This window comes from Scyliorhinus canicula, chromosome 15 (assembly GCF_902713615.1).
Source record: "Scyliorhinus canicula chromosome 15, sScyCan1.1, whole genome shotgun sequence".
NCBI lineage: Eukaryota > Metazoa > Chordata > Chondrichthyes > Carcharhiniformes > Scyliorhinidae > Scyliorhinus > Scyliorhinus canicula.
In genome coordinates this window covers 138,156,268-138,174,665 of record NC_052160.1, presented here as the reverse complement: position 1 = coordinate 138,174,665, position 18,398 = coordinate 138,156,268, and the positions used below count along the sequence as shown (strand labels likewise).

General features: G+C 42.6%; 1 protein-coding gene across 4 annotated transcripts in view; it reads left to right on the top strand.

Moving 5' to 3' along the window:
• The window catches only part of LOC119978057 (AMP deaminase 2-like), a 157,494-nt gene extending 139,523 nt beyond the window's left edge, over window positions 1-17,971 (top strand). For all 4 annotated transcript variants that reach the window (XM_038819413.1, XM_038819412.1, XM_038819411.1 and 1 more), the window contains 3 exons: window positions 179-352; window positions 3,911-4,021; window positions 14,635-17,971. In XM_038819413.1, the coding sequence (XP_038675341.1) occupies window positions 179-352; window positions 3,911-4,021; window positions 14,635-14,841 (492 nt within the window). In that variant the 3' untranslated portion in view covers window positions 14,842-17,971. The remainder of the gene's footprint in view (window positions 1-178; window positions 353-3,910; window positions 4,022-14,634) is intronic.
• Window positions 17,972-18,398: the final 427 nt, after the last annotated feature.

The following is an 18,398-nucleotide window of genomic DNA, read 5'->3' as shown; positions in this document are numbered from 1 at the left end:
AATCCCCGTGCTTGATGTGCACGTAGGATAATCAGAGTGGAATAGTTTCATTCTCCCATGCTGGCATTCTTCAAGAGATGTGTCATTTGGAAAATGTGAAGTTGAAGATCTCTCTGTGAATTTGATCTCATAATGTTGGCGTGTTCGGAGATGTTCATTGCTTGTGTCTAATTCGCAGGCTCCGGTGCTGCAATATCTGTACTACCTGGATCAGATCGGGATTGCGATGTCCCCCCTGAGCAACAATAGTCTCTTTCTGAGTTATCATAGAAACCCACTGCCAGAGTATCTCTCCCGAGGCCTAATGGTGTCTCTCTCTACTGATGATCCTCTGCAATTTCACTTTACCAAGGTAAGGCAACCAGTTGGGAATAGAGACCACACAATTCTTTCTGCACCGTAGTCAGCAACTAGTTCCTCGCTTTCTGTTTCATCCTTTACAAGATGTGGGCATTACAAGTAAGGCCCAGCGTTTATTGCCCATCCCTAATTGCATATGAGTAGGTGATGGTGAACCGTTGCAGGCCATATTGGTACAAGTACACCCACAATGCTGTTAGGAAAATAAGTCTAGGATGATGACCCAACGGCAGTGAAGGAACGGCGATATAGTTCCAAGTTAGGATGGTGTGTGACTTGGAGGTGAACTTGTAGGCGGTGGTGTTCCAATGCATCTGGTCTCCTTGTCCTTGGTGGGAGAGGTCATGGGTTTGGAAGGTGTTGTTGGAGGAGCCTTGGTGAGCTGCTGCAATGCATCTGTTACTTGGCACACACGGCTGCTACTGTTCGTTGGGGCCAGAGGGAGTGAATGTTGAAGGTGGTGGTCGGTGTGCCAATCAAGTAGGCTGCATTGTCCTGGATGGTGCCAAGCTTCTCAAGTCTTATTGCAGCTGCACATATCCAGGCAAGTGGAGAGTATTCCATCACACTCCAAACTTGAGCCTTGTAGTCGATGGATAGGCTTTGGAGAGTCAGGAGGTGAATTACTCACCGCGGGATGTCCAGCCTCTCATTTGTCCTTGTAGCCATGGTATTTATATTTCTGGTCCAGTTCCGTTTCTGTCGTAGAGGGGGATTCAGCAATGATAACGCCACATGTCAAGTGTAAATGGTTAAATACTCTCTTGTTGGTGATGGCCATTCCCCGGCACTTGTGTAGCATAAATGTTATTTGCCCCTTATCAGCACGAAGTCTGGATGTTGTCCAGGTCTTTCTGCTGAAAGATACATAGTGTTTTAGTTTCTGAGGCGTTTTGAATGGTGATGGACATTGTGCAATCATCAGCGAATATCCCCACTTCTGATCTTGTGATGGAGGGAAGGTCATTGATGAGGCAGCTGAAGATGGTTGGCCATGCCGCAATGGTGTCCCGTAACTGAGATTATTGACTCCAACATCTACAACCAACTTCCTTTGCGAGGTGTCACTCCAACCAGTGTAGAGTTTTCCCCCAATTCTCACTGACTTCAGTTTTGCTAGGGCTCCTTGATGCCCACGCTCGTTCAAATGCTGCTGTGATGTCAAGAGCAGTCACTCTCATCTCGCCTCTGGAGTTTAACTTCATTAACGTTTGAGCCAAGGCTATAATGAGGTTAGGAGCTGAGTGCACCTGGCAGAACACAAACTAAGCATAAATGAGCAGGTTATTACTGAATAAGTGCCCTCGATAGCACTGTCAACAAAACCCTGCATCACTTAACTGATAACCAAGAATGGACTGATGCGACGGTAATTGGCCGAGTTGGATTCATTCTGCTTTTAGTGGATAGGATATGGTCGGCGTGCAAGTTGTAGCTTCACCAGGTTGACACTATTTTAGGTATGCCTGCTGCTGTTCCTGCAACCTTCATTGAACCAGGTTTGATTCCCGGGTTGATGGTAATGGTGAAATGAAATGAAAATCGCTTATTGTCACAAGTAGGCTTCAAATGAAGTTACTGTGAAAAGCCCCTAGTTGCCACATTCTGGCGCCTGTTCGGGGAGGCTATTGGAGTAGAGGTTACAGATTGTGGTTGAACACAATTCCCCTGCTGCTGGTGGCGCTTCATGTATCCCCACGTTGAGTTGCTAGATTTGTTTAAAATTGATCCCATCTAGCACAGTGCTAGTTCTACACAACACAACGGAGGGTTTCCTCACCCACAAGAAATTTGCGGTTGTCACTCCTGCCAGTACTCTCATGGACTATGTCTTTGACATGTAGATCGGGGAGGCAGAGTTCAGGTAAATTTTCCCCTCTTTATGGTTCCCTCACTACTTGTCGCAGACCCAGACCAGCAGACTGTGTCCTTTAGGACTCGGCCAGTTCAATCAATAGTGGCGCGACCAAGCCACTCTTGACGGAGATTGACCAGAGCATATTCTGTAGCCTTGCCGCACTTGATGCTTCTGCCAAGTGGTGTTCAACATGAAGGAGGATTGATCAGCTGGGGAGGAGGGGTAATAGAACATACAGTGCAGAAGGAGGCCATTCAGCCCATCAAGTCTGCACCGACCCGCTTAAGCTCTCACTTCCACCCTATCCACGTAACCCGATAACCCCTCCTAACCTTTTTTGGATACTAAGGGCAATTTATCATGACCAATCCACCTAACCTGCACATCTTTGGACTGTGGGAGGAAACCGGAGCACCCGGAGGAAACCCACGCAGACACGGGGGAGAACGTGCAGACTCCGCACAGACAGTGACCCAGCAGGGAATCGAACCTGGGACCCTGGCGCTGTGAAGCCACAGTGCTAATCACATGTGCTACCATGATGCGGGGGTGGTAATCAGTATTGGCTTTCCTTGCCCATGTTTGATCTGATGCCATGCAATTTTGAGAGTCCAGAATCAACTCTGAGGACTCACCGAGCAGCTCCCTCTTGACTACATCCCACTGTGCCGCCACCTCTGTTGCAACTGTCCTGCCAGTGGGACTGGAACATGCCCAGATTTCATTAATTAAACAATGGAGAATGGTTTTTTTGGTCATTGTTAACTGAAACTAGCTTTTAATTCCAGATTTTATTCTTTGAATTTAAATTCCTCCAGCTGCAGTGATGGGCTTTGAACTTTGTTCCCAAAGCATTAACCTGGGCCTCTGGCTGACTATTAGCACTGTGCCACTGTCTCCACAGATTGACTACACCCAAATGATCATGGTTGTTAACATCAGAGAAATGCCAGGGTTAAAAGTTATAATTAAAAACATGAGACCAGTCACAAAGCCGTTTAAAGGCTTGGAAGTGTGTCTATTTTTAAACGCCTGAAATCTGGGAAAATAGGTCATGCATTTACCCCAAATGAATGAGATTTGACTGACCTGTCACGTTGGTTTCCATCAACTCCTGATCAGAAGCTCTTAGTGAGTTGCGTAGGTTTGGAATTGTTGAGTGTTTTTAGTTTAGATTTACAGGTTTTAAGTCCTGTTTACATTACAGACTATTGCCACTGAGAAACCTCCATTTAGTTTCATCCAATTTCCACTGTAAATATTTGGAATTAAACCAAGTCAGCTTAAATCCAGTTTTAGAAAATTACTTTGCTTGTATTTGGTTCAAGGTTTATTGAATGTCTATGTGCACTATAAATTGACCCAGTATAAGTGACCCAAAATCTATTGCTCAGTCATACAGTTAGTCAATTTGGATGTAAATCCTGAAATTCAACATTTCGTGCATATGCATAGTAATTGTACCTCAAACCAGTCAGCAAGCTGCCCTGAGGTATTTTAAGTAGAACAACATAAAGAATTTGTCCCCTCTGTAATTGGTCTTCAATTCTGACATTTGCGCAACAGGAGTCACTTTTAGAAATACAAGTATAGATGGTTGACACATGGTGTCTTTTTGGTGACTTTAATCTGTTTGTAGATTTGAAATGTGCTGTGCTACTTCTGATCGTAATCTTTTCATGTTTTCCTCAGGAGCCATTAATGGAAGAGTACAGCATTGCTGCCCAAGTATGGAAGCTGAGCTCCTGTGACATGTGCGAGCTGGCACGGAACAGTGTATTAATGAGCGGCTTCTCTCACAAGGTGAGTGGCAGAATCTGCTGGGTTCAATTAGTTAGGATTTTGTGGAAGCACTTCAGCTATGTTGATTCAGGTGTCAGGCATAGCTTGGTAGTCAGCACTCTTCCCCTTTGAATCAGAAGCTTCTCGGTTCAAATTCCACCTCTGACTTGTGCATAAAATCTAGGCCAACACATCAGTGCAGTAATGAGATGGAAGGTGCAAAAGATCACACAGCACTTTTTTGAAGAGGAGTTCTTTCCCAGTGCCCTGGCCTGTATTTCACCCTCAGCCAACAGCTCTAAAGCGGATTATGTAAGCAGCATGCTACGATTCCAGTTGATGTTGATGTCTCATCTGAATCCGCCAGATGATTGTCATATGAGAGTTTCCAAACACCACCTCCGAAATGCACCCTTTGAAATCTTCTTTCACAATAATGCGGTTTGTAATCCAAAATCCAGTCCAGGTTTTCCGAATGACTCTTTTAAATAGTGGTTAGCGCTGCTGCCTCACAGCTCCGAGGAGCCGAGTTCGATCCCAGCTCTGGGTGACTGTCCATGTGGAATTTGCATATTCTCCCCGTGTCTGCATGGGTCTCGCCCCACAACCCAAAGATGTGCAGAGTATGTGGATTGGCCCCTTAATTGGAAACGATTAATCGGGTACTCTAAATTTATTTCTTAAAATGACTTTTTTTTAAACCAAGCTTCCCCTCCACTTTTAACAACGAATCCAGTATCCAGGTTTTACGTCTTCCCCTTTAGGATTTCTAAGCCTTGTCTGCTATACAAACTGTTCCCAATTGCTTGTGCTATTAATTCTCAGACTCCATTAAAATGGCATCACAATTTTGATTTACCTCTGGAGTCTGCTTTCCTACTTTAGCTCTGGTTACTGCAGCTGTCTCTTTCACTCACGACACTTTGTTTTCCCTTGAATTTTCATGAACAATACCTTGGTCTCTGTTCTCTTAACTTCAGTCGTCTTAAGAAATCCTTTCGGTCCCAATTCCCTGGTTTTCTGGACTGCATTTCGTTCTTTGGGAGCCTGCCTCTTTGCTGCTTTCTTGTCTTGCCCAGCGTCTCCTGGCAGAGTTGAAAGACATTCACTCCCCGGTGTCTTGTCTCAAACTGCAATATATCCAGCTAAAACTAAATTCAAAATAAATCTCTCCAAGCACAATAGAAACACAGTTAGAATTGAAACCAATCCTGCACATACAGACGCCTTTGTCCAGCATGAACCTAACTATAGGTGTTACCCTTTCCAGGCACAGAAACACTAAATTAAACCCACTTTAAGAGTATACCTTATTTCTAATACTTCTCAAAACAAATATAAAATCCCTTAAAACTTCCTTTGTTTATTGGCTGTAAAATTCCATGGAATGTTGTGAGCTTGTGAAAGGCACTACATAAAATACATGTTCTTTAATCCGCTATATTTTACATTGGGAGAACTTGGGGGGTGCAGTCCATAGGTGGCGCTGGTGGTGCAATTATGCCTTGTTGGCTAGTCTACAAAGAGTTGTGGAGAGAAGAACAGCTAATGAAACCTAGTGGCTGGATGGAGGCAGCGACTTGGGAGAAGATAACTTCCTTACAATTTCCTTGCATGTCAGGGATGGAATTTTATGGAGACCCTAACAAACGCATGAGAGGATGGGGGATTGAAATAACTAATCACGTTTTTGGTTTACTGCTCTGGGAAAAATCATCCTCTGCATTTAATTGCAGAACTGAATGTTAGAGTTCCTGGATTTTGACCAAATATTGTTGGGATTGTTGAAAGAGCCTTGTAATTAAGGTTTGAAAGTAAGGAATTAATTTGGGTTAACAATAAATAAATTCCTGGATTTTTGTCTAAAAACTTCCAGCTGCTGGAATTCTGAAATAGAAATACAACGTTAGTCATCATCTATGAAGATAATTCACTGGGGACCTGCCTTTTTATTCAGAAGCTGGCGGAACTGCTCCGCATTTCTGGCTTTTCCTGTCTATAAAGGATATGCACACGCTGCTTTACAGCAGTTATTAAACTGCATTCGGTGATTAGACACTGGAAACAGAATGATCGTTACCCCCAAGAACTGGAGCTGTCGCTTGTTCCATAAACAAGACCATTGAATTAAACCGTGGTCTGGTCCTCCAGTTCCCTTAAGTGCTCCTGCCATCCCACAAGAGGTTTAGGACTGCAACATTCCTCTTGTCCCAGACGATGTTTTAAATATTTTCAGATTCCGACACGATTCACTTACCTGCTTGAAGTGGGGTAGGGGTGGTGGGATTGGAGATGCGGGGAGCACCGAGCAGATCCCAGGTGAACTGGAGAGAAGTGCTTCCACATTGTGTTTGTTATTGTAATGCTGACTTTCAGGACTTCTGCAGCATCTGTCCCTCTTGTCCTAGTTGTTATCTATACAGGCAGGTGTGATAAGGCTTACGGGGAGTCCCAATAGTGAGAAAATACACTTTCACCCTTCAATCTAACTCGTATTTTAAAATACAATATATTTATATCTTCGCATTCTGAACAGCGAATCCATATATAGACAGCACACCATTATCTTAGACATTCCTCCTGCTGATCTTTTTGCATCTCGTAATCCACCTACAATGTGACTGCTGAAGTTGTTCCTTTAGTGCAGTATTCAGTGTAGCTTAATAACTGGGTGTTAAATTCGTTTTAAAATACCACTAATTTACCTTCTTTGATAACATGGATCTGTTCACTGCTGTTCCTATCTGCAGTTTATTTACCTCTGTTTTAAATGGCAGCTGCCTTCTGAATTCATTTTATAATTTTCTCAGGAAGTAATTCAATGCTTCAAGGACACTCACAGTTGATAATCGCTTCCTGCGGGAAACTGTTCAATTCTCCAAGTCCTGTTTGTTTAGGCTATGTACGTTTCCTTTAAGGTAGAGAAAAATGCAATAAATTGGAAAGTAAAAATGCGCATTTGTGAAACCTTGAATGCAATTAATATTTCTTCCCTGCTTCAGTTTTTCTTTTAAAGTTAAGCAGAGCAGCCGGAAAGAGTTGACTTCAACACTGACCCATGTTGATTATTCCTGGCCCTATTAAGTGACCGGGTATTATAAAATACAGAAATATTATTGGACCAAAGTGTTTTGAGTTGATGGGTTCAGAGGTAATTTTGAATAAGGGCAGATACCATTATTTACCTGCACGTCAAATTCTGGCCCAGTATTTTGTGAGTATGTGAATAACTTGAAACATGGCATAATGGTAAATACAATAAGTCTGGAAGGAACAAGTATCTGTGTTTCAGAACTTTGGTGGAGTCGGGGTTTGGTCTTCACTTTGTGGCTGAGTCTGTTGTAGATTCATTGTAACTTATCATGGTAATCAATCTTTATTGTATTGTGTCTACCAGTATGGTTGAGCGCAAACTAGATGGGTCATGAGCCATTTTTTAAGTTCAGCAATTCCTATGATTTTGCGCGGCCTTGTCAAGAGTTTCATAAGAAAGAACTTGCATTTATGTAGCGCCTTTCGCAACCTTCGACTCACCCCAAATGCTTTATGGCAAAATGAAGTACTTCAGAAATGTATAATTTAGGAAATGAAGTTTGCAATTTGCGCACCGTGAGTTCCTGCAACAACAATGTGACTATGGCCGGATAATCTGTTTTGATGATGTAAATTGAGGAATAAATATTGGCCTTGGCATCAGAATAATTATTACTGTTCTTTGAGATGGTGCTAGAGGACAGGTTTTTACAGTGTGGGTTACGACTCGCAGGTGGGTCGCCAACAGAAGGATCACGGAGTTGAGGGTGGCGGTGTTTGTGCGTCCGCTCTCCGCACCCGATTTCCACGTCCTCCCGATTTCCACGTCTTCCTTGTTTCCTGTCATAGGATGACGCTGCTCTCCTGCTCAGGCCTTGAGAAAAATTGGTGGTTAAGTTTTGGTTGAAGGATTTTGTTTCGGAAATACCTCCCTACCCTTCCTTGTGGTCAACAGGAATTCTAAATGCAGCCAACAGCTTTAACTGAAAAGTCATTGTGACAGGGTTTTGGGTTTGAATCCAGTCACAAGTCCACCCTCTCACTCTGTTGTAAGTGATCCCATGGGGCTGTGCTGAAGACACCCGAGCAGTGAGGTTACCACCCCGAGCACTGGCTGATATTGCAGCTTGGACAGGATATTTTAATTATTCTTCGCATTTACTGGGAGCTGGATTGTGTGTGGCCTTCTAGTTCAGGACCAGAGATTGTTATAGAGAAAGAATAATGGTCTCAACAAAAAGGATGACGCCTCGCTTCCGTTCCCTCCAGATTCAGTTTTTATTTCTGAAGAGTGGGGTGGGAGAGTTTACTTCAACAGGCAGCATGTACAGATTGTCTGAGAATTTGAAAACCTGTCCAGTTCAGGATTAGGGCGATTGGAATGTAGGAACAGACGTAAACTATTCTTCCTCATGTCTGCTCTGCCGTTTAATAGGATTGTGATGCGTCTGTATTTTAACTCTATCTACTCGCCATTGTTTTATAATCCTTCAAACACTTACTAACAAAAAGCTATCTGTTGCAGTTTGGAAATTTCCTGGTAACCCCAGCTTTAACACTTGTTTGTGGGAGGGTGTTCAATATTTCCACCATCCCACCAGATTGGCAGGGGTTTGGGAACCTCATCAGAATAACAAGGCTAAGAGAAACAAGGACAGTAATAAAAGAAAAGTAAAGTGCAAACAGGGTAGACAGGGTAATCAAGGGCGAGAGACAAATAAGGCCAGAGTACAAAGAAAAGTTAGGATGATTAAAAATGGCAAAAAGGCAAGCCTAAAGGCTTTGTATCTTAATGTACGAAGCATTTGGAATAAGGTGAATCCCGAACGTCAGCCAGCGTGGGTCCCAAAGGTCCACCAGTTGGAAAAAATGGGTCCCCGGGGGAAAAAAGTTTGAAAAACACTGCCATAGGATATTTTACTTCGACCTGAGACTCTATTTGGCATCCCATTCAAATGATGAAACTTGCGACAGTGCAGCACTCCTTCAGCACTGCATTGGAGTGTCAGCTTTAATCTCCATCCTCCCAAGTACTGGAATGAAACTTCAGCTCTCAACCTCCTGACTCAAAGGCGAGAGTTTTTTTTAGATCTTACCTTGCCTATTGGATATTAGGATGCAAAATATTCCACACTACAATTGGAAAGAAAACAGGAGTGTTCTCTTGGTCTGCGAGCCAACATTTATTCATTAATCAATAGCTCTAAAACTGATTCACTGGTCACTTACTACTTTGCTTTAAGGATAATCTTATTATATTCTGGGAACCTTTAGTTATTTATTGCAATTGGTTATCTATTACAATTGAACTTTAGCAGATTTGAATTTGGTGTATTGGAAAATATAAACTGTGCAGTACTTCTTAGGAGCTACTTCATTCCATTGGTCATTAGTACATATAGTTTGTGTGATCATACAGCCTAATTCTCTAGATAGACCCTTTGTGAATGTCCTATATTGTACAAATACAATGGTACACCTGTTTTCTTTTTGATCTTGCTTCATTACTATTAATGCTTTTGTGTGATTCATAAGAACGAGGAACAGGAGTAGGCAATTCAGCCCCTCGAGCCTGCTCTGCCATTCAGTACCATCATGGCTGATCTGATCTCTGCCTCATCTGTACCTTCCTGCCCACTCCCCAAACCCTTCATCCTGCTACAAATTAAAAACCTATCTATCTCTTCCCTAAACTTGTTTAGCGTACCTGCATCCCCTGCACTCTGGAGTAGAGACTGCCACGGATTCATGACCCTTTGTGTGAAGTAATTCCTCCTCATTTCTGCTTTAAATCTGCCCCCGCCCCCCCTCCCTAGCCTAAAACGATGGCCTCTCGTTCTAAAATATCCAACAAGGGGAAACGTCCGCACTACATGTACACTGTCAATCACCTTTAGCATCTTATAACCTCAATTGTATCTCCGACTCCAGAGCAACCTCTCTACATAAGACAAATCCTTCATGCCTGGAATCAATCTAGTGAACCTTCTAATGCATTTACATTCTTTCTCAAGTAAGGGGACCAAAACTGTGCGCAGTGCTCCAGATGGGGGTCTCACCAATGCCCGATACAGCTGCAAAAGCACTGCCCTATTTTCAACCTCTATTCCAATAGACATGAATACCAAATTTCCATGTCTTCCTTATTACCTGCTGCACCTGCATACTAACTTTCTGCACGAGGACACCCAGATTCCTCTGCGCCAAAGCATTTTGAAGTTCTTCTCCATTCAGATAGTAAGTTGCCTTTTTATTCCTCCGACCATAACCTCACACTCATCCACGTTAAATTCCACCTGCCGTATTTTGGCACACTCACCTAATCTTCCATATCCATTTGTAAATTTCTTATTTCCTCATTGCAACTTGCTTTCCCACTTTAGTGTCATCTGCACATTTTGGCTATGGTACATTCAATCCCTGCATCCAAGTCATCAATATAGATTATAAATAGGGGCCTGAGGACCGAACCCAGTGGCACACCACTCGGTGCATCGTACCAATCAGAAAAAGACCCATTTATCCCCATTCTGTATTTTATTGGTAAGCCAATCCTCCATCCAAACTCAGCCCGTGAGATCTTACCATTTTAGTCGTACTGAGAATTAAACCACTAACTACAGCAATTCTTTGGTTTGTTTTGCTTCAACTCTTCACTTTCTGTAGACTTGGCAAATTCATGTTCTTGTCTTCTGTAATATGTCAATGCCTTGTAGGAACTGCTGCTCAGCTTTATTGTTCAGTACTTCATGTGCCAGCTTGGAGCACTTGTGGGGTAAATAATCTAGGTTTTTGTTATTCTTTCCTGGGATATGGGTGTCGCTGGAAAGGCATTTGTTGTCCGTCCGTAAATGCCTTTGAACTGAGTGGCTTGCGAGACTACTTCAGAGTCAACCACATTACAGTGAGTCTGGAGTCACATGTAGGCCAGACCGGGTAATGATGGCAGATTTCCTGCCCTAAAAGACATTGGTGAACCAGATGGGTTTTTACAACAATCGATGCAGTTTCATGGTCGCCATTATTGAGACCACCTTTCAATTCCCAGATTTATTAATTGGTATGTTAAATTCCACCAGTCATGGTGGGATTTGAACCCATGTCCCCTGGGTTTTCACCTGGTTCTCTGGATTACTAGTCCAGCGACACTACCACTACACCACCATTTGCCCCTGATGTCTGTGACTTAGAAAGATTGAGAGAGCTGCTTCAAATACAGGGCCAACACAGTCGGAATCTGAACAATATAATTTCCTTTCTACAGCATTTGGTTTCAAGATCAGCAGGTCCCTAACCTTCAACAAAATCGTATTAATTCCCAATCCTTTCCCCATGCGGCATACTTTTCAATGAAGTTCCACCTGTAAAAATTGGGCACAGTAGCAAGATTGAAATGGCAACCTAACATCAGATGGCTGTACTAACGTCTTATCATTTGTCATCTGAGCCCTGTAATTAGATTGTGCCCCTAGTGGTTTGTCCTAGGTATTTTCGCCAATAATGATCAAACTGTATCGCACCGTTCCAGAGCTTTATAATGCACAAAGCAAGGGAGTCTAAACAAGCGTGTCGATGAGTTTTCCAGCTCTTGCCCGGGCATTTTGGGTGCAAGTGAGATACTCCACCTCTAGTTTTAAAACTATCCTGTTTTATGTCAGCTGATCGTGGAGTGAGATGGATGGCAGATGTAAAGAACTCTATTTCCGTACAATCCACCCTGTCTAGTCAGCAAATTCACTCACTCATTTAACAAAGGATGTTTTTTTAATGCAAACTTCCTCAATCAGTGCCTCCAGCTCAGAAGACTCAACTAAGTGGCAGCAGGAGGGAGGAATAGAACTTCTTTTTATGGATCAGAAAATTTGTTTTTTGGTGCCTGATTTCACTTTAGATATTTCCACAGAGCAAAACCATTATTCTGACGCCTGCCTTCCCAAATAACAATTCTCTGAAAACCATTTTCACTTTTTAAAAAAAATATAAATTTAGCATACCCAATTTTTTTTTTCCAATTAGGGGCCAATTTAGTGTGGCTAATCCACCTACCCTGCACATCCTTTTGAGATGTGGGGGTGAGACCCACGCAGACACGGGGAGAATGTGCAAACTGCACATGAACAGTGTCCCGGGGCCGGAATCGAACCCTTGAAGTTGTCTCTTAAAGTTGATGTGGATCTGACCAAAGTTGCAGGCATGAGAATTTTTAAAAACAATTTTAAAATTTAGCGTACCCAATAATTTTTTTCCAATTAAGGGGCAATTTAGCGTGGCCAATCCACCTAACCTGCACATCTTTGGGTTGTGGGGGTGAAACCCACGCAAACACGGGGAGAACGTGCAAACTCCACACGGACAGTGACCAGGGCCGGGATTCGAACCCGGGTCCTCAGCGCCGTAGGCAACAATGCTAACCACTGTGCCACCGTGCTGCCCGCAGGCATGAGAATTAACCCCAAGTGATCATTAGCACCTATACTCAAAAGCTCTGTGGCATGTTCTGTTCCTACAAAACAATCGCATTCTTTCTCACTGTGTTAAAACTGGTTGCAACATTTTCTATTGTGCATATCTCAGACTTGTTGAAATTTACAGGAAAACAGTGGATGTTTGATTTGTAAAGAACTGATAATTACTGGAAACATTGCAAGATTTCCAAAAATAAATGACTGCAAGATTCAGCGTTCGAGGAACAAAATTGCTTTTATGGCTTCAGCTTTTTTTTTGGAAGTGGTTTAAAAATGGAATGCTTACTATGACAGTTTGGGTGGAATTGACTATTTTTGCTGATCACAATTGTGGCTGAAATTGCAGCTTTAAAAAGACCAGCTTCAAATATGCCTACATGGTTTATCCCAATATGGCGTTTGATTGATATGAACATTCACATTTGCAGTTTATTTTGTTTTAACAGCCTAAAAAATAATCACAGCTGTGAGACAATGTGGACTTGATAAGTCAAATCTTGGGTTATTGAGTACGGTAACATGGAGCCATATAGTATTGCCTGTTTAAATAATAATTTGTTTTTACCCCCTTGAAATACTTCAGCCAGGGCGGCACGGTGGCGCAGTGGTAAACACTGCTGCCTCCCGATGCCAAGGACCCGGGTTCGATCCCGGACCCAGATCACTGTCCCCGTGTGGAGTTTGCACATTCTCCCCGTGTCTGCGTGGGTCTCGCCCCCACAACACAAAGATGTGCAAGCTAGGTGGATTGGCCACACTAACTTGCCCCTTAATTGGAAATTTTTTTTTAAAAATTATCCAAAAATATGATTGGTACAGGATAGGAAATGTTTGGATAGTCAAAGGACTTTTTGGTGGGAGGCAGTTTCTTACAGTGCTCAGGCCCATCACTGTAGCACCTTTGGAAACATACCAATCTCAGCCACAGAATGAACTCTAAATGGTTTACTCATGTGGGAGCCGGCTCAACCAGATTACAGTTCCACAAGGTTGCAGCACCTTAACCCAAAGCACCTTAACCCAAATGACCATGCTTCTTGTGTGAATGCAGATGATGGGTGGAATTTAATGAGTGCAGCGGAGGTCTTATCCACCGGTTGGAGAACAGGTGAGAACCCCAAGCTTCTTTGCAGGAGGCCCAACGTGAGGCAATCGGGCACATAACCTGTATAGCGCTGGGCCTCCAGGCCCCAGAAGGGCAGAAATCCCACCTCTGCTACAGAGAATAGTGCCCACTGCCGGCATTACGCTTGGGCCTGAGGAGGAACAAGCCATGGATCCCCAGGCAGAGAGAAGTATGGGCAGGGTGGGGAACACCAGCATAGAGGAGTGGGGTGATGTTTGTTAGCAAGAGCAGAGCAATGGCACCCTGAGTGGTGCCCCCTTCCTGTGGTTGGGTTCAAACCCCCTACATTGCATGTGATCAAGCGATTCCCCCACTTGTCGACCACCGCAGGAAAGCACGATGAGGGTTTATTGGGCAGCTTTCCCGAATGGCAAGAACCCCGCCTGCCACTGATTGAATAGCAGCGCTGATCAGATGAGGTTCTTGAGTGGTCTCCAAGCAGGAATGTTCCCCTCCACCCATCCCATCCTGAGCTTGATTGGGGCAGTCGGGATGATGACTGGGTCTTCATCCCATACCCTCCAGTCTGATCATGGGTCTTCATCCCATACCCTCCAGTCTGATCATGGGTCTTCATCCCATACCCTCCAGTCTGATCAGGAACCCCCCCCCCCCCCCCCCCCCCCCCCCCGCACACATTCCAAATTCATCTCATTGGTTTGGGGGTGGGGGCATTAAATTCAGTCCAATGAGTGGCAACAAGCTATTGAACTCTAGCGATTGTGACAGCTGAACCCTGGCCCAATATCAAGAGTGCAATCTGCACTGGATAATTTTCATGGATGAGATCTATTTTGTGTGATTTTTTTTTTTTCCCGACCAAGATACATGCCAATCTAAATGACCTTACTACTATTCCAGCTGAGATCAAGTATGGCCAAACCATAGCTTAATTCCAATCTGTAAAGCAGGTTTATTAATGATTCAAATTGTGAAAAATTAGCTGTTTTCATTTCTCTTTACAGAATTCCATTCTTTAAAAGAACGTCTGTGCTTTTTTCACATTTCAGGTGAAGGGTTACTGGTTGGGACCACACTACCAAAAGGAGAGCATTGAGGGCAACGATATCCGTCGCACTAATGTTCCGGATATTCGGGTTGGCTATCGTCATGAAACGCTGTGTGAGGAGCTGAACTTGATTACACAGGCATTGATCACGGCGGAACAATTTGAGAATAATTCCATAAACATGACGCCAGTATCTGAATCACGATAAGCTGCTTTTACATAAAGTGAATGAAAGCCTTTGCATGAAAGGCCAATAGTTGTTAAAACCATTGCAAGCTGGACACCTGTAGAATGCTAGAACATCTGGCAGTGTTACTAGATCTTGTTAATGCACATTATTACTAAGAGCATCTGAAATGGAAAAAAAGTTGAAAACCTTTACCGTTGGCTCACACACAACAGATTCTATCTTTCATTGTACTTGTTTTACAATAATGTCCGCATTATTTAAGTCTAGTTGCCTGTTCTTTTTGCTGAATTTTTAGCCTAAATGTCAGATTTGTCCAGGGTGACGAAGTAACAGGATTTTTATCCTGTGACTGTGCCCAATCATTTGGCTTCTTCTCAAAAGTTCTTCCTCCCCGCATTCTACGAGGTGCTACGATTGTACAGTAAAACTTGCCTTAGCAGCCCCCCATCTTAGTGACTGTTAAAATTCAGGCACTGTTTCAATTTTTCCGTTGTTGCATTTTTGAAAAGGGACATGCCAGCCAGTTAGCATGTTAGGTACTCCCATAGGCATGATGTGACTAGTATATTTGGAAGTTGATTAGCTGATAGAAGTTCAGTGAACATCCAAATTGTATAGGTTTGGAATAGGGAGTCCAAATGAGCACTCTGAGCAATCCTTTTATTTTCTTCTTCCTGATGGTAATATTCAGGCGCAGTGTTAGTGCTCTTGTGTCTAAGCCAGAAGGTGGTGGGTTCAAATCCCGTTCCAGGACTTAAGAGCACATTATTTAGAATGGCCCATTGATGCAGGACTGAAGGAACGCTGCATTGTCAGAGGTGTCATTTTTCAGATGAAACGTTAAAACTGATTTTAATTTCTGTTTAACAGATGGGCATAAAAGAAGGGCAGGGTAGTTAATTAACATTTAACCCTCACCTGACTTCACCAAAAAGAGATTAACTGATAATGAGCATGGCAAGATTCCACAAAAAAAAAATTGTCTATTGCATTTGCTGACAAAATGACAGTGATTAAACTTCAGAAATAATCTATAAGCTATAAAGCAGTTGGACATCCTGAGGACCTAGAAGCATTGGACTTGGGTACTTGGAATTAAGCCTCCTTGATGCCTCTCTCCCCCTCATGGCTCACCAATAAAAAAGTTCTAAATTTAATTTGTTAATTCTGAGTGGGTAAAAGTAACTAAACCGGGGGCTAAATTAATGTGGAGCTGGTCAACCTGTGGCTCATGTACCCATTACCTTAATATATTCCAAGTACTCTAAACCCGTAGAGTCCTAGATCAATTGTCCTGAATATATTGCATGTGATAGTATTCACAGAATTAGGTGATTTGCAGTATTTTGTTAAATAATGCACCTTACATAAAAAAACATTGAGCCCAATTTTATATGTTCATTAATTCATTTGTGTATTAAGTCCAGCAATCTGTAGGCTGTTTTAAATCGGCTAGAAATTTGCCTAGTGTTTGCCTAGCCTTTGATTAAAGTGCTGTTTGTATCTTTACTCAGCATTTGAGCCTAGTAATCTGCTTCCTGATAGCCTTGACGAGGCAAATGCTATCAACTTAATTCCAGGAGATGTAGGTATATTTGCACAAGGTTAGCTTAACATCTTTGTTGCTCATGCAATTGACGATTATTAGCTGAAGCAAAGTTCAGGGCAGCTGAGAATCAGTCTTACTGCTGCATGGTAAAACACTGCCATCACGTCTCTGTAATTTCCTGTTGAATGCTGATGTGCACATTATGTTTAATGATCCCATATCTACTTGCAGTACCTCAGAATACATATCATGACCATGTTCCATTTGGCAGTGGAAAGCTGCATCCTTGATGCCAAAAGAACACCCTTTGTAAAAGTCGCTTGTGGCCTTGTTTGGATGGTAAATTTGTTGCGACAATTGTGAAAATGAAGCTCGGACAGCAATTGTGCGTGGGCACGATGTCCCTGTTTGCTGTGCAACTCTCTGGTGTTAGAGGGTTAATTGCTTAAAGTCTGGAGGCAGTAATCTTTCAGGAGCAATATCCTGTTTTTCTAGCAGTGGACTAACCCTGGTCTAATTTCAATCTGCTTTCAAATCGAGCTGTTTCAATGAAGCTTGTTTTTTGGCTACTTGTTGGTTTGTTGTGAATGGCATATATACTATGTGTGTGTATCTCATACAATATACAATTCCATTGTTTCGCAAGGCTGTTTCGTTAACTAGTAAAATCCAGTCTTATGACTAAAATAAGAGGGGGAAGTGCAGCATGCAACAAATAGTTAGGGCCAGAAAGGCAATTGCTACTGTTGAAGGCAAGATGCCTACCTGAGTGCTTATTGGGTGGATGCTTTGCTTTGTTCTCATGGTACAGGGCGTCGAACCATTCAATATTATTTCCATCCTTATGCCGCTCACATAAATCTTTTATTGTCTCTATTACAGACTCCCTGAGTAAATATCTGCAAAGTGCTTCGAAAGACAATGAAATAATTGCCTCAGTGTTTGCATGTTTTGTCCGAATGCTACCACATGAGGAATGTTTCACACCTTTTTATTAGTTTATTGTTGGTATAAAACTAGCTTTTACAAATATAATTTATTGTAAAAAAAATAGTAAATGATGTTAGGATGCTGTAACTATTTTGGTGTGGGATAATGGAATTTTATAAACAGGTCGAACTTCAGTGATGTGATTTACATTATTGTCTAAAGCTCTTGACCGTTTCAGCCTTGCAATGCTCACTGTACTTGCTGGTTGTAAAATAGTGGGAATAAGCAGTTTCACATCAGTGTGTTTATAGTGTGACGGGTTACTTGAAAGCACAATAGTCAGATTTAGGTTTGGGGACATGTGGAATTTTTGAATATTACTGAAAGATAGCCAACAAGATGAAGCACAGTATACAATGTGGGTCCAGCATTATTCCGTGTACAATCAGAAACTCAATCAGTTGTCTGACAGTGCTGTTATAGTACTGGTTTATGATTAATGATTGTGGATCTTTGTAAGTCAGTAAAGGTCAGGAACAAGAGTCTTCACAGATTGTTGCAGACCTCCCCTAGCGTTTTTATCACAAAGCAACTTGTACTTCAGTGCAATAGACAATGATGCTGCTGTGGTTTAATAGAGGGTGGTTTAGATTGGGTGGCTCATACGGGAAGAAGAAGAAAAGCATCGGCAAGGATTTGATGGCTCCACCGATCAGTCTGTGCTTTAACACTCTTGTGATTCTAAGCTATTTAAAAGCATTTTTTGTGCATTTGAACTAAGTCAGCAGTTGCTCTACACTGGTGAGACTTTACACAGAGCCCTTGACTATGGTCTAAACGTTGTAAGATTAACTTGTCCTGCATCGGATTTGATGAATTTTTTTTAATGAAAAAGCTTAAGTGTCCCCGTCAGGTGCCTCACACCATTCCCAACTGTTGACTAACAGTTAACCAGCCCCAGTTTGGCTCTATAACCAACCAGTCAGAGGGAAGGACAAGTTGAATTAACATGAGATTTTTACTTCCCTTTTTATTCTCACTGCCTTCTTGCATGGGTATGCCTGCCTCAGCTCTGCCTCCGTCAGCCTGGCTGGTA